Below are 14,641 nucleotides of genomic sequence, written 5' to 3' on the forward strand. Positions count from 1 at the left end.
TATTCTTATTTCAGGATATTATGAGGGTACAAACATTTTGGTTACATTTTATGTCTTTGCCTCACCCAAGCGAGGATTAGAGACATGCCCTTCCCCCCTACAATGCTCACTGTGTCCATTAGTTGTGAGTTTACTCCCCCCCAGTCCCCTAATTCCTGGAGAATATTACTACCGTGTGAGCACCATAGTGTTGATCAGTCAGTGCCAATTCGATGGCGAGTACATATGGAGCCTATTCTTCCAATCTTGTGATACCTCACTTCAGATAATGGGCTCAAGCCCTATCCAGGAAAATATAAGAGGTGCTAGATCACTATCATTACTTATTATTGAGTAGTATTCCATTGTATACATATACCAAATTTTAATAATCTACTCGTGAATTGACGGGCACTTGGATTGTTTCCACATCCTTGCAATAGTGAATTGTGCTGCCATAAACATTCGGGTGCAGATGTCTTTATTAGAACTTCCTGTGTGTTTACAGTATCATATCCTGAATCTGATATTTCCTCTTCCTGATCAGGTGATATTAACAGCAGAGGTGTCTGGAGGAAGCAGTGGAGGAAGAATCTTCAGATCATCAGATTTTGCAAAGAACTTTGTTCAGACAGATCTCCCTTTTCATCTTCTCACACAGATGATGTATAGCCCTCAGAATTCTGATTATCTTTTAGCCCTCAGCACTGAAGTAAGTCCAGCTGAGGAACTTGGCTTATGTTTACATTTTATCGTCTCGGAAATATACTGTCTTAGAAGGACCCTTCAGGTATTTCTTGTATATTGGACTTCTTTCTAGTGTCTTCTTATACCATGGAGTATGTATTTTTGCATTTTTTCCCTATTTAGTAAAGGGCATGATTTCCATGTGTTATCTATTCCAGGTAAGTGTGATGTCTAGTTGTCATAATTTAAGTGAATAATGTGTGCTTTTGGAGTAATGAACTAGAAAACAGTTTAATGTATTAATTCTTGTGCTGCAAGGGACAAGCATAAATTGTCAGACTTCTAATATTATTATTGTTTCTTCCCTATGACCAAACGACATCTTTATAATTTTTTTCTTTTTTGTTAGATTTTGGTCTTTGACACTCGTGTATTAAATATCCAAAGTTTCAAATCCCTGCACCCCCACCGCCACATTCCTGTACTTTCCTCAGCAACCAGTGTCTCTCCCTAACCCTCCCACCTCTCTGCTGAGAGTTCCCTGAGGAGCACATTCAGCTTCTCCTTTCCTGGAGGACTAGTCTCCTTTATTGTGGATGTTAAAGGCCCAAAGTGGCTGAGTTGCTAGACTATCCTAGTCATAATTATACTTTATATGGCTCTCTCTCATCTTATTTCTTAAGAGTGTGGGCTTCTGAGCAGCAGGATCAGACACAAACACCTGAGGAACTGGTTTAAGATGCACATCTCATCCCTAGGCCCCAATCCAGATAGAATAAATCAATGACTTTTGGTTGCAGAATGGCTAATATTTTTAACAAGCTCCCCAGCTAGGCATGCACACTGAAGCTTGAGAGCCATTGTTATGCTGACTGACTGGGGACAGAAATAAGATCATCAGCTGTGGACCAGTCAGACTGAGCAAAGGGGTGGCATAGGGAGGGTGAAGGGCCCTGGAAGAGGAGTCTGAGTCTGGGCCTTCTGTGAGGAGGTCTCTGAGCAGAGATGAGTTGGGGGGCGCTCCAGGAGGGTCAAATTTATGCTTAGCCAATGGGGGCCAGAAGACAGAAATTAGCTTAGTAGGAGGTAGGCTTCAGATCTCAGAACAACAATTCCTGGAAATTGGCCACCAGCAGCTTAAGCTGAAGGCCCTATAAAGGAGCAAAGAGCCTCCATAGGAAAGGACAGAACCACAGATGTCTTCTTTGACCACCTCATCTTCATTACCAAGTATCTCAAGGTTATTAAAATGGGGCCATTCTCAGGAAGAGACTGGTACAATCTGCTTTTATACCTGAAATTTCTTCCAATTAAGGGTAACTTCAAAGTACAAATAATTGGGATGGAAAAGATGGACCAATTTGTACCAAAGTGCAAATAAGTGGTATCAGACCTTTTCTTGCCTTTATAAGTAGAATTAGGAAAATTAGAAATGCTGGGAGGTGAATATTACCAGAGGAGGAAGTGTTAAAGGAGAATGGTGGATGAGGGTAGGGGAACACTGAAGATAAACTCTGCCTGGATCATCTGCATTTAATTTCAGCTGTACCAGGACATCTCTGTCCCATTTCCACTGAAGCTGAGCTCAGTAAGCGTGTGTTGCCAGTATAATTGACATTGTCAGTCTTTACCTTTTTAAGTCTCCGATACATTTCAAAGTATTGGCCAATCCTTCCTTTGGGGAACTCCACTTGCTTTGCTTCTGTGACATCATTCCCTTTGGTTTTTCTACTTTTCTGGCCATTCCTTCTTGGTCTCTTTGTTAAACTCCTTTCAACCTACCCTTAAATGCCTACTGTTCATTTCACTCTGAGCAATCTCTTCACTCTTACCATCTAACTACCACTTATAATGTGTAAGATTCTCCAATCCTTATCTCTAGCCCTGGCTGTCCCCTAGAGTGTCAGATTCCTGTCCTGCTGCCCCTGGATATCTCTATCTTGATGTCCTACAGGCACCACAAATCAGTCTAAAACTGAACTACTTCCCTGCTCTTCTCTCAGGCATGCTCTTCTTCCCTTAATCTTTATGCTAGTTAATGATACCACAATGCATCCTATACCCCAACCAGAAAGCCAGAGTGACTGACTTATATACACACACACAACCCCTCTTCCCATCCTGCCCTACAGGAAAAGTCATCCAGTTCTACTATTCTGGCTTCTGAGTTCTTGGAAAGCCTATTCCTCATGGACAAAGTTCAGAACCTCAGAGCCCTCTGTAAAACGTCTTTCCCATTCTCATCTAAGTATTCCACCTAAAAAAGTGAAACTCACTGTGTCATTCTCCTGCTTAAAGCACCTTCCTCCCGAGAGTCCCTCATATGTAATAAAACCCAGACTCCTCAGCATGGCATGGAAGGAAGGCTCTTCATGAGCTGGCCCTTGCCTTTCTCCCTAGCATTCATACCTCATTTGCTCACCTTGGAATTTGCACCCCATTCATGTCCAGTGGCTTTTAGCTCCCTGCACACACTGCAGTGTTTTAATCACCTCCTTGCCTTTGCTAGTACTGGTCTATCTTTGTGCAGTAACACCTCATCTCCCTGCTTGCCTTATTTTGCTCACACTGCTCATCATTTAAGACTCAGCACAGGCCGGGCGCGGTGGCTCACACCTGTAATCCTAGCTCTCTGGGAGGCCGAGGTGGGCGGATTGCTTAAGCTCAGGAGTTCGAAACCAGCCTGAGCAAGAGTGAGACCCCATCTCTACTAAAATTAGAAAGAAATTAATTGGACAACTAAAAGTATATAGAAAAAATTAGCCGGGCATGGTGGCGCATACCTGTAGTCCCAGCTACTCGAGAGACTGAGGCAGGAAGATCACTTGAGCCCAGGAGTTTGAGGTTGCTGTGAGCTAGGATGATGCCACAGCACTCTAGCCCGGGCAACACAGTGAGCCTCTGTCTCAAAAAAAAAAAAAAACATAGAAAAAATTAGCCGGGCATGGTGGCGCATGCCTGTAGTCCCAGCTACTCGGGAGGCTGAGGCAGAAGGATCGCTTGAGCCCAGGGAGTTTGAGGTTGCTGTGAGCTAGGATGACGCCACGGCACTCTAGCCGGGCAACACAGTGAGACTCTGTCTCAAAAAAAAAAAAAAAAGACTCAGCACAGCCATCTTCTTCAGGAAACTCTCTCTGATACACTGGCCCTCCTCTCCCTATTTCTACACTAGATCATGTTTCCATAACACTGCATTGTGTTGAACTTTCTTCTTATCTATGTCCCGTGTTAAACTGTGAGCTCCTTGAGAGAAGGGAGTGTGTCTTATTCATCTTTGTATCCCCAGTGCAATGTCTGGTACAGTGCCTGGCACATAGTAGGCACTGCATACGCATTTGTTATTCTGAACTTTTAAGACCCCGAGGGGCCCCAGATAAACCGTGTGTGTGTCTGTAGAGTTCAGGCGGTTCTGATGGAACTTCAGTATGTGTTTTTACTGTCCTGAATGATTGGATATGAATTATTAAAGGTCATACAAGCAGCTGCACAGGATAAAGCTGGAATTTTGATAAGTCATTTATAATCTTTCAGAATGGCCTGTGGGTGTCCAAGAATTTTGGGGGAAAATGGGAAGAAATCCACAAAGCAGTATGTTTGGCCAAATGGTGAGTAACAGAAGACTCCATCTGTGCAGAGCCCTAAACCTTTCCTGGTAGTGCTGCCAAAAATCACATGAAGAAATATTGAGCACTTACTATGTGCCAAGTACTCTTCAGGGTGCCATAAGGGATACCAGAGAGGGGTATGACACAGACCTTGACCTGGAGGATCTTCTAATTCTGTTGGAAAAGATTTATTCTCACTAAATGTTAGAATATAAAGTATAAAATAAGGCATGTGACTGAGTAGCTGCTGCCTGCAAAAGGTTTATTTTCCATGAATGGTGACATCAGTTGGAATATAATAAAATACAGCTTTAATTTGGGGATTTAAATACTTCTCTGTGCCCAGATTTACACTCCCTTGTCTAGAGAGCCAGATCAGTTAGGTAGAACATAGCAAGGAATCAGGAAGAAAGCTTAAAGACCTTTCAGACTCCCAAAGTCACACTGTGTGTGCACCAAAACTCAAACACTTCTCTCAGTGGGACGTCCTGCCCCACCAGGTCCCTGCTTAAAGGTGATGCAGTGGAGGGAGCTCTTCCCTGGGAGTCATGTCACCTTTGTTCGAACCTCATTCTGCTGCTAGTCAGTGGCTTAACCTCTCTCAGCTTTAGTTTTTTCCTTGTGTGAAAGGAGATGTATTTGGGAAGTGTGGAGGATGACTGAGCTGATACCTCCAAAATTTGTTTAGAGCTGCTTTCTTCTTTCCATTTCACTAATTTCAACAAATTTGTTAATCTGGTTTCCCAGGTTATAGCAGATTGTTTCCAGAGTTGGAATACATAGCTGCTAGCAACAAGCACATGACAGTATTAGAATTATAGCCTGAGAGCTGGAAGGAGGCAGAACGACAGATAAAAACTTAGAGACTGTGTAACAGTATGAAATCATTTAGTGCTAGATCAAGAAAGTACACATACTTCAGTAACTTCTAATGGGAACACTGCATTATAGTTTGATATGATTGATGTTTGTGATGAGGACCCATAATCCCGAGAAAGAGTTTAATGTACTCTACTTAGGGAATCAGGAAAGTGTATAATATAGATTAGAAATGTGTCTACCAAAATTAATTAAAATTTTAAGTATGTTGCTTAAATAAAATAGGCCTTTTCCAGAAATGCTCGTGTAATGAGGTTTTTACAGCACCAATAGTATGCATGTCATGTTTGCTTTCATTTTATGTATTTTAATGAATTGTATATTTACCTTATATGGTCTTATAAGGAAGGAAGTAATTTTTAAGGTAACTAAGTTGAATTATTTCGCTCCTGGTGGACCTAAAATATGTAAGATGTGTTTAAGTAAGACTGTAGTAATTTTGATCATTAAAACTTATCTTTAAAACTGAAAAGTCATTTGAAAATGGTATTTTATTTTGTATCCTATGTAGGGCTTTTTACTTTAGTAACATGTTTCTTTGCTTGGTGTCTCAATAAGGATAACTAGGCTGCCGATAACTGTTTATTCACCTTTTAGATCTTTAATTTCTAAGAATTTATAACTTTGAGTCCTGAGAGAACATGCTCAAACCCAGCAGCTTTTGCTGGCGGTAATCTATAATGACCATCAGAATCTGAATCTAGTTCCCTGCAAACTCCCTTTCCAAGTTACGTTTTAAATAATTCAGCCTCTGACCTAGTTGTCTATTCGAGATGAAAGGACTAAATTATTTAGCTCATATAAAGCATTGAACTAGATTCTGAGGGGAAACAACAAAGCATAAAACTTAGTACCTGCCCTGAGAAGCCAATTAGTGTAGTAGGGGGGATAAGGCATATACTATGTAATTAAAATTAAAAATAGGAGACAAATGAGTGCTAAGTGGCTGTGTAGAATGGCATAGTGCTCTATAGCACGGTTTCTCAATGTCAGCTCTAATGACATTTGGGGCCAGGTAATTGTTTTTTGTGGGAGGCCATCCCGTGCACTGTTTGGCAGCATCCCTGGCCTGTACCTACTCCATGCTAGTAACAACTCTTGCCCCTCTTGCCCCAGTTGTGACAACCAAAATTGTCTCCAGACATTGTCACATGTCCCCTGAGAGGCAGAATTGCCTGTGGTTGAGAACCACTGCTCTAGAATTTTGCAACAAAGAAGCCTTCCAGCTTCTTTGGGAAAGTTTTGTGGAAGAGCTAGGTTTTAAGCTGGAGCCAGAAGATCATGAGCATAAGGTTTGGTTAGGGGAGAGAAAAGCACTGAAGGAAGGAAACAGTATGAGCAAATGTGAGAGGCAAATTTGGAGAGTGTAAGTAGTCCAGTGTGACCGGCTGGAAGAGTTCACATAAAGAAGTAGTGGGCTGTGGAAAATGCATGGGGCCAAGCTGGGGAACGTGACTGGCCAGGCCGTGGAAGGACCAGGGCTCAGCACCTGAGAAGGCTGTGCTGGCCACTGTCTGTGGATGAAGCTGTTAGACTTTCTGGGAACTTTGTGACAAAGATTGACATAGTCCATTAGCAGTGTTAAACTGTTTCTTTTCCCTGTTTTTGCCTCATTGTAGGGGATCAGAAAACATCATCTTTTTTACCACCTATGTGAATGGCTCCTGCAGTAAGTATATTTTAGTCCCAGAAAAGAGTGTCCTCTTGGCCATTTGTGGTAGAATGTTCTGTGTTGCATGAAGTGAAGTAGAAATATAAAAGATTCTTTCATTCTCCTGAAATTTTAACAGCTAAAAAAGTTGATAATAAGGTTTTAAATCTTGAAAGGACAACCAAATTACTACACTGTACCCGGACCAAATAAAAGGTAGGCTATACATAGAGGCAGTATTCTTAATTTTAGCAGTGTATTTATATAAAACAAATATTAGGCTATAAATAATAGCAAATTAAAATGCATAGTGATTTCTGCAAAAGCTCATAGGTTATGTTTGTATTGGCAAAAGCCATTGGCCTCCCACTCTGTGGTACAATTTCAAAGCAAAAGGCAAAATCTTTCATTTATTCATTCAACAAATACTTGAGCACCTGCTATATGCTAAACACTATTCTAAAGATGGAGAGAACAGAACACCCAAGTCCTGCTCTCATGGGATGTAAATTGGTAGGGGTATTGGATAATAAACAAGAAAACCAAAACTCAAACAAGACAACTTAGAATGAGAGCTGGGCATGGTGGTGCATGCCTATAATCCCAGCTGCTCAGGAGGCTGAGGAAGGAGGATTACTTGAGCCCAGGAGTTCAAGTCCAGCCTGGGCAACAGAGCGAGACACTTTCTCTTAAAAAAAAAAAATAAAAAAAGGAAAGAAAAAGAAAAGATAATTTAAATTGTGCCAAGTAAAGCAGGATGCTATGGCTGATATTTTTATGCAACTGATAAAACTTCACATGTATAAAAACCCAAATATGAATTCCCTATATGTAATGCTGTATCACACTTATATTGTCATTTGATCAACATGCATAGGATTAAAAATGCTTCAGCTATAAAATTAAGAACAATTCTTTTTTTGTTTGTTTGTTTTTTTTGAGACAGAGTCTCACTCTGTTGCCGGAGTAGAGTGCCCTGGCATCAGCCTGGCTCACAGCAACCTCAAACTCCTGGGCTCGAGCAATCCTCCTGCCTCAGCCTCCTGAGTAGCTGGGACTACAGGCATGCGCCACCATGCCCGGCTAATTTTTTCTATATAGACTTTTAGTTGTCCAAATAATTTCTATTTTTTTAGTAGAGACGGAGTCTCACTCTTGCTCAGGCTGATTTCGAACTCCTGAGCTCAAACAATCCGCCCGCCTCGGCCTCCCAGAGTGCTAGGATTACAGACGTGAGCCACCGCGCCCGGCCCAAGAACAATTCTTAAACAGCTGTTTTGAACTAGGCTCACAAGTAAGCGGAGTTTTAATTAATATTTTGTCTTGTTTAAGAAGCTGACCTTGGGGCTCTGGAATTACGGAGAACTTCAGACTTGGGAAAAACTTTCAAAACCATTGGCGTGAAAATCTACTCATTTGGTCTTGGGGGACGTTTCCTTTTTGCCTCTGTGATGGCTGATAAGGTAGATATTTACCTCTTCTCTTTGAAGTCTGATATTTCTGTAAATATGCCTCATGTAGATTCTCTTTACTACTAAGTACTGACAGAGTTTCTTGTCTCTTTGCAATATTTAATACAACCGTAAGGTTTGGGGTGATTCTTTTTACAGAGGCTGATTGACTCTGGTGGACTATTCTACACTTCGGCCTTTGTCGTCATACGAATTCCGATTATCTTTTTTGGGATGTGTTGACTCAGTATTTGGGCTTTACTCAGACATGAACATCTGAAAAAAGCAATCCACTTGCTCATTTTTCAATAATAATAAAAATTAAAATAGGTAACATTGAGTACCTACTGTATGTTAGATACATACAGCGAACATAGCAATGAACAAAACAGATACATTTCCTGCTCTCAGAGCTTATATTCAAGGAGGGAAATAGATACTAACAAATAAATGTGATATGTTAGGTAATAATTAAAGCTGTGGAGAAATCTAAAGCAGAGGAAGTAGGAAGTGGCGGGAATCAGAGCATGCTGTTTTGGATAGGGCAGTTTGGGTGGGTTCTGTGAGACCCGTATCAAGTGAGAGCACGATGATGTGGACAGCTAGGGGGAGAGCAGGATGAAGACGCAGCAAGTATGGAAAGCCTCAGGCTGGAGCATGCTCAGCACATTGAAGAAAAGGGAAGGACAGTGTGGCAGGAACACAGAGAAGAGTGGTCAGAAGTGAGGCCACAGGAGAGGCAGACCGTTCACGGCCTTTCTAGGTCACGATTAGGACGTTGGCTTTTACTCTTCATGTGTTGGGGAGCTATGAGAGGGTTGTGAGCAGGGGAATGATGGGATTTGGCTTCAGTTTAGACAGAATAGATGTGCACAGAGTAGCCTGCCAGGGACACCCATGGAAGCAGTGAGAGTAGCCGGGGACTCTCACAGTAGTCCAAGGGAAGGAGGTGGTAGCTTGGCCAGGCTGTTAGCCGTGGACGAGGGAGAAGTGGTGACACTATGGATGTATCTTTAAACATATTGCTAATAGGGCTTGCTGATGGATTAAACGTGGGTTGTGAGAGCATGAGCGGAATGAAGGGTACCTTTGGAGTCTTTGTCCTGAGCACCCGGGTGGATTGTGTTGCCATTTTCTGAGATGGCCAAGACTGCAGGAGGAGCAAGTTTGTGGGAGCAAAATCAAGAATTCGGTTTTGGATATGAGATACCTGTTATATATCTAAATGGACATGTCAAATGAGCATTTGGGTTTATGAATCTCCCAAATTGATATGGTATTTGAAGCCACGTGACTAGATAGTATCTTGTGGAAGAATGCATAGGTAGAGAGGCGGCGGGAGGACTGAACAAGCCCTGAACACCCCAACACTGAGAAGTTGGGAACAGAAGAATCCAGCAAAGACTGAGAGGGAGGGACCAGTGGGGGAGGGGCAAAGCAGGACCATGTGATGTCATGAAAGCAGCGAAGAAAATGTTTTAAGGCACAAGGCATGATCAGCTCTGTTACACTCAAGTAAGATGTTGAGTTAGATGAGTTCTGAGAATTATCCACTGGAGTTGGCAAAGAAGAGATTGTTGGTGACCTCAACAAGAGCAGTTTCACTGGAGTAGTGAGGTTAAAGGCTGATTGGAGTGACTTCAGAGAGAACTGGAGATAGGGAAGTAGAAACAGTAAGCACAGATAATTCTCTCAAGCCATTTTGTAATAATCCTCCCCAAAACCTGATGAACTAATACTGTTATCTCGATTTTATAGATGAGAAAATTGAGTAACCTGCCTAGGTTTGCCCAGTGGAGGAACCCTGGTAGAAATCCAGAGGTAGCCTCCTTACAGCCTCCTATGCTGTACTGCTACCATGTACAAAATTAAAACGTGCTTTTGAACTCTAGTTTCTACCTATAACATAAGATTCAAACTAATTAGACATCTTGGTATAAGTTAAATAAATAATTTAAATGTACCTGTCACTGAACTTTAAAGAATATTTAACCTAAGGAGACCCTGAGATTAATTCTGATGCCCTTGATGACTGTGTCTCGTAGCTATTTTAAGCTACTTATCAGAGAGTAAGTTTTAATTGCCTTCTTAACAGATGCCTTTTACCAGCCAAAGACTCCCTGATCCACTTCCTTATAGTAATTTCTGACTCTCCTTGGCCTCTTTCCGGCCCATGCATGCTCCCTTCACTATGACTATTCTGAGAGACTTCCTTAAAATGGAGGTTTGTCACATCTTGACTTCCCTTGTGATCTCCCAAGCATGGGTTTCATCTCCATTTTCTAGACCCTTAATTATTTAATTCTTTGGATTGTGTCAGGACTGTCCCAAAGGGACCGAACTTTTATGCAGCAGTCATCATTTTAAGAATTATCTGAGGCCGGGCACAGTGGCTCACGCCTGTAATCCTAGCTCTCTGGGAGGCCGAGGCGGGCGGATTGTTTGAGCTCAGAAGTTCGAAACCAGCCTGAGCAAGAGCGAGACCCCGTCTCTACTATAAATTAGAAAGAAATTAATTGGACAACTAAAAATATATAGAAAAAATTAGCCGGGCATGGTGGCGCATGTCTGTAGTCCCAGCTACTCGGGAGGCTGAGGCAGGCAGGAGGATCGCTTGAGCCCAGGAGTTTGAGGTTGCTGTGAGCTAGGATGACGCCACGGCACTCTAGCCCGGGCAACACAGTGAGACTCTGTCTCAAAAAAAAAAAAAGAAAACTCAAAGCATGTTATGAGCCGTAGCTACATTGAAGGAGATAGAATATCAGAGATTGGGAGGATACCTTCTCACAGGGCCATGCCAGAATGAAGAAGTACATTACCTGGAACTTTGCTGGAGGTTAGAAATTACTTTGGTAATTAGTACTATGACCTTTGATTTATAGCAATTGTACCCAGTCAGGAAATGGATAATAATAATTAAACATTCCTGTTCTTGTCTCTACACATGGTGTCTTGGCATAAAATTAAAAAGAAAAATATTGGCATTTGTTCTAGGATACAACAAGAAGGATCCATGTGTCAACAGATCAAGGGGACACATGGGGCATGGCCCAGCTCCCTTCCGTGGGGCAGGAACAATTCTATTCTATTCTGGCAGCTAACGATGACATGGTATTCATGCATGTAGACGAACCTGGAGGTAAGAGCTTTTTAGTGGCTCACCCTTAAATGCATAGAGACGTAAACTTTAAGCCCTACTTTGAGTAGCTTTCCTTTTTATGTGTTGATTTTTCTTCTTACCCTTAGAAATGTATTAGTGGCCTATGGATTACTCTGTCCTAGAGATAATGTATAGCCTCTGTTTAACACATTAACTGCCATGTAAGTTGTATTTAACTCACACTAGTTTTGAGCCCGGGGCCTGGTGAAGCACATGGGACTCACAAATCTCTTCACCTTGGGAGCCGCAAGAACTATTTTTCAAGTTGTTTGTAACTCACGCACAGAAAACAATAAAAAATAACACATTTCTCATTAAATTAGTAAGGATCATTTTGTTTTCAAAGTTTTTATTCTATTTTCATAATAAAACACCATAGCCCCAAGGAAAAACATTTTTTTCCTAGTATGGTAGTCAATGTGTTAAAAGGTCACTTGTTTTTTTTTTATTTTTTTTTAAGCCAGTCAAATTTAGCAGAGAAAAGGCTATTTGTTTTGATACTCTGAATTTATGCAAAGTATGTTCAAGTGTCATAGAACAGAGAGCTACTCAGAGAACAGTTGGTAGACCGGTACTGACATGCAACTCTCTATTACCAAATAAGTACAGACCTTGAGAGCAAGAGTTTAGAAACTCTTCTAGCCATTTGACAAAGTAATTTTATGTCTGTTGAATCCAATGATAAAAAATTTAGAGCTTATATTTTGTAGGTCTTTTCATTTCATTTTTATAGTGATTAGTTTTTATTTTATTTTATGAAAGCATCAGTTTATGACACATTGGAAATAAAAAAGATGATCCTTCATTGCAGATAGTTTGAGAAGCATTTTTCTAGAGTACAAAGATTTAGAGATGTGTAAAATATAAATCTAAATATAGTGCTTCTCAAAAAAAATAAATAAATATAGTGCTTCTGCCATCAAAATATATATGGGAAGAAGTTTTCTGTAGCATCTGATTGATTCATTCAACAAACTTGCATCTACCATGTTCCAGGCACTAAGTTAGGTACTAGAATTAAAGATGGACATGAAGATTTTCGGTACCAAACCTTGGTTAATTCTTAGGTCCGAGTCTCCATCGTGAAGAGAGCCAACTGGGTTTGGTCAGACTATTGTTAGACTATTGTTTTTCTCTCTATTCTCTCCCAAGACTTAGTGTTTTTGTTTGTTTGCCTATTTCAGATACTGGATTTGGCACAATCTTTACTTCAGATGATCGAGGCATTGTCTATTCCAAGTCTTTGGACCGACATCTCTATACTACCACAGGCGGAGAGACAGACTTTACCAATGTGACCTCCCTCCGTGGGGTCTACATAACAAGTGTGCTCTCGGAAGGTGAGTCTCAGCATGGCTGTTCTGCCCTGCTCCTTCAGCTGAATGTGTTAGGGTTTGAGGCTTTTGGGGAAACTGATTTTCCTGTCCCCTCAGTAACGTTGCTTGCCTAGCCAATAAGCCTTCCCATGTAAATTCTGGCTCCCTATTTTAAATAAGTTACAGTAAATAGAACTGGGAGAGAGAAAAGCAACAGCAGATAGAAAGATATTTTGAGTCTATGTTGTTTAGGTTATACAATGAGTCTTTTATTACTATATGGGAGGTGTAGGCCTACAGGGACGAGCCTGAATTTGAACCACTTCCTGCTCTTCCTTTCATAGAGGGCATAGCAGTAGCCAGCCAAAGTTCTTCTTGTGTTCTACTCAACGGCTTGTAGTAAAAGGCTCTTAGTAAAAGGCCCCATTGTACAAATAAACACATTAGTCTAAGTACAAAGACTTTTAAAGTTTTATTTTATTTATGTATTTATATTTTGGCCGGAGGCAGGGGCTGTTTGTTTTTATTTTGTAAAGTCCTTGCAGTTGTCTACAAGGTCCTAAGAGATACTGGCTCCCAATTTCCTCCCTAACTCACCTCCAACTCTTCTCTTTTTCATTTGCTATATTCTAGTCACACTAGCCACCTGCCAGTTCTTAACACACCAGGCCCCCACATACATGGATTAGAGATTTGCACCGATGGTTCTGTTTCCCAGATATCTGCAACACTGTTTTCCTCCTTGGAGTCTGTGCTCATATGTTACTCTCTGAATGAGACCTGCCTCCCCCATCACACATACACTCCCAGTCCACCTTTAGCTGCACACGTTTTTTCCAGAGCACTTATTTTTAACATACTATATAATTTACTTACTACGTCTAGTACTTTTCTCAGCCTACCAGAATGTATATTTCACAAAATTTTTTGTCTATTTTGTTCACTAATATAGTTCCAAAGGCCTATAAGAGTTTTCACATAGTGGAAACTCAATAAATGTTTGTTAAATAAATGAATTTTTCTTCATTCGCTTTCTTGTTTGGTTTTCCTTAGAAAACTCAAAGCATGCGTGGTGGCTCACGCCTGTAATCCTAGCTCTCTGGGAGGCCGAGGCAGGCGGATTGTTTGAGCTCAGGAGTTTGAAACCAGCCTGAGCAAGAGCGAGACCCCGTCTCTACTAAAAATAGAAAGAAATTAATTGGACAACTAAAAATAATAGAAAAAAAAAAAATTAGCCGGGCATGGTGGCGCATGCCTGTAGTCCCAGCTACTCGGGAGGCTGAGGCAGAAGGATTGCTTGAGCCCAGGAGTATGAGGTTGCTGTGAGCTAGGCTGACGCCACGGCACTCACTCTAGCCTGGGCAAAAAGAGTGAGACTCCATCTCAAAAAAAAAAAAAAAAAAAAAAAAAAATCCTGTTTTTAGTTTTGATTTTTTTTCTATTCTTTTTCTAATCTCTTTCTTTTATTTCTGCTCTGATCTTTATTATTTTCTTCCTTCCTGCTAACTTTGGGCTTAGTTTGTTCTTATTTTTTAGTTCCTTGAGAAGGTTAAAAGGATGTTTGAGATCTTTCTTTCTTTTTTAGAAACAGGGTCTTGCTCTGTCATCTAGTCTGGAGTACAGTGGTGCAATCATAGCTCACTGTCAGCTTGAACTCCTGGGCTAAAGCAATCCTACTGACTCAGCTTCTGGAGTGGCTGGGACTATAGGCACATGCCACCACACCCAGCTAATTTTTTTTTTTAAAGACAAGGCCTCACTATGTTGCCCAGGCTGGTCTCAAACTCCTGACCTTAAGCAATCCTCCCACCTCTGCCTCCCAAAATACTGTGATTACTGGCATGGGCCACCATGCCTGGCCTATAATGACCTTCTTTATCTCTTGTGATAGTTTTTTTTTTTTTTTTTTTTTT

General features: G+C 41.2%; 1 protein-coding gene across 3 annotated transcripts in view; it reads left to right on the forward strand.

Moving 5' to 3' along the window:
• Nucleotides 1-14,641, forward strand: part of SORT1 (sortilin 1) — a 70,927-nt gene that overhangs the window by 36,392 nt on the left and 19,894 nt on the right. For 2 of the 3 annotated variants that reach the window (XM_012648536.1, XM_012648535.1), the window contains exons 5-10: nt 527-691; nt 4,198-4,271; nt 6,770-6,819; nt 8,134-8,264; nt 11,247-11,391; nt 12,597-12,752. In XM_012648536.1, coding sequence (XP_012503990.1) covers nt 527-691; nt 4,198-4,271; nt 6,770-6,819; nt 8,134-8,264; nt 11,247-11,391; nt 12,597-12,752 — 721 coding nt within the window. The remainder of the gene's footprint in view (nt 1-526; nt 692-4,197; nt 4,272-6,769; nt 6,820-8,133; nt 8,265-11,246; nt 11,392-12,596; nt 12,753-14,641) is intronic. The other variant, XM_012648537.1, reaches the window with a different exon arrangement.

Source organism: Propithecus coquereli, unplaced genomic scaffold (assembly GCF_000956105.1).
Source record: "Propithecus coquereli isolate 6110/MARCELLA unplaced genomic scaffold, Pcoq_1.0 Scaffold289, whole genome shotgun sequence".
Classification (NCBI taxonomy): domain Eukaryota; kingdom Metazoa; phylum Chordata; class Mammalia; order Primates; family Indriidae; genus Propithecus; species Propithecus coquereli.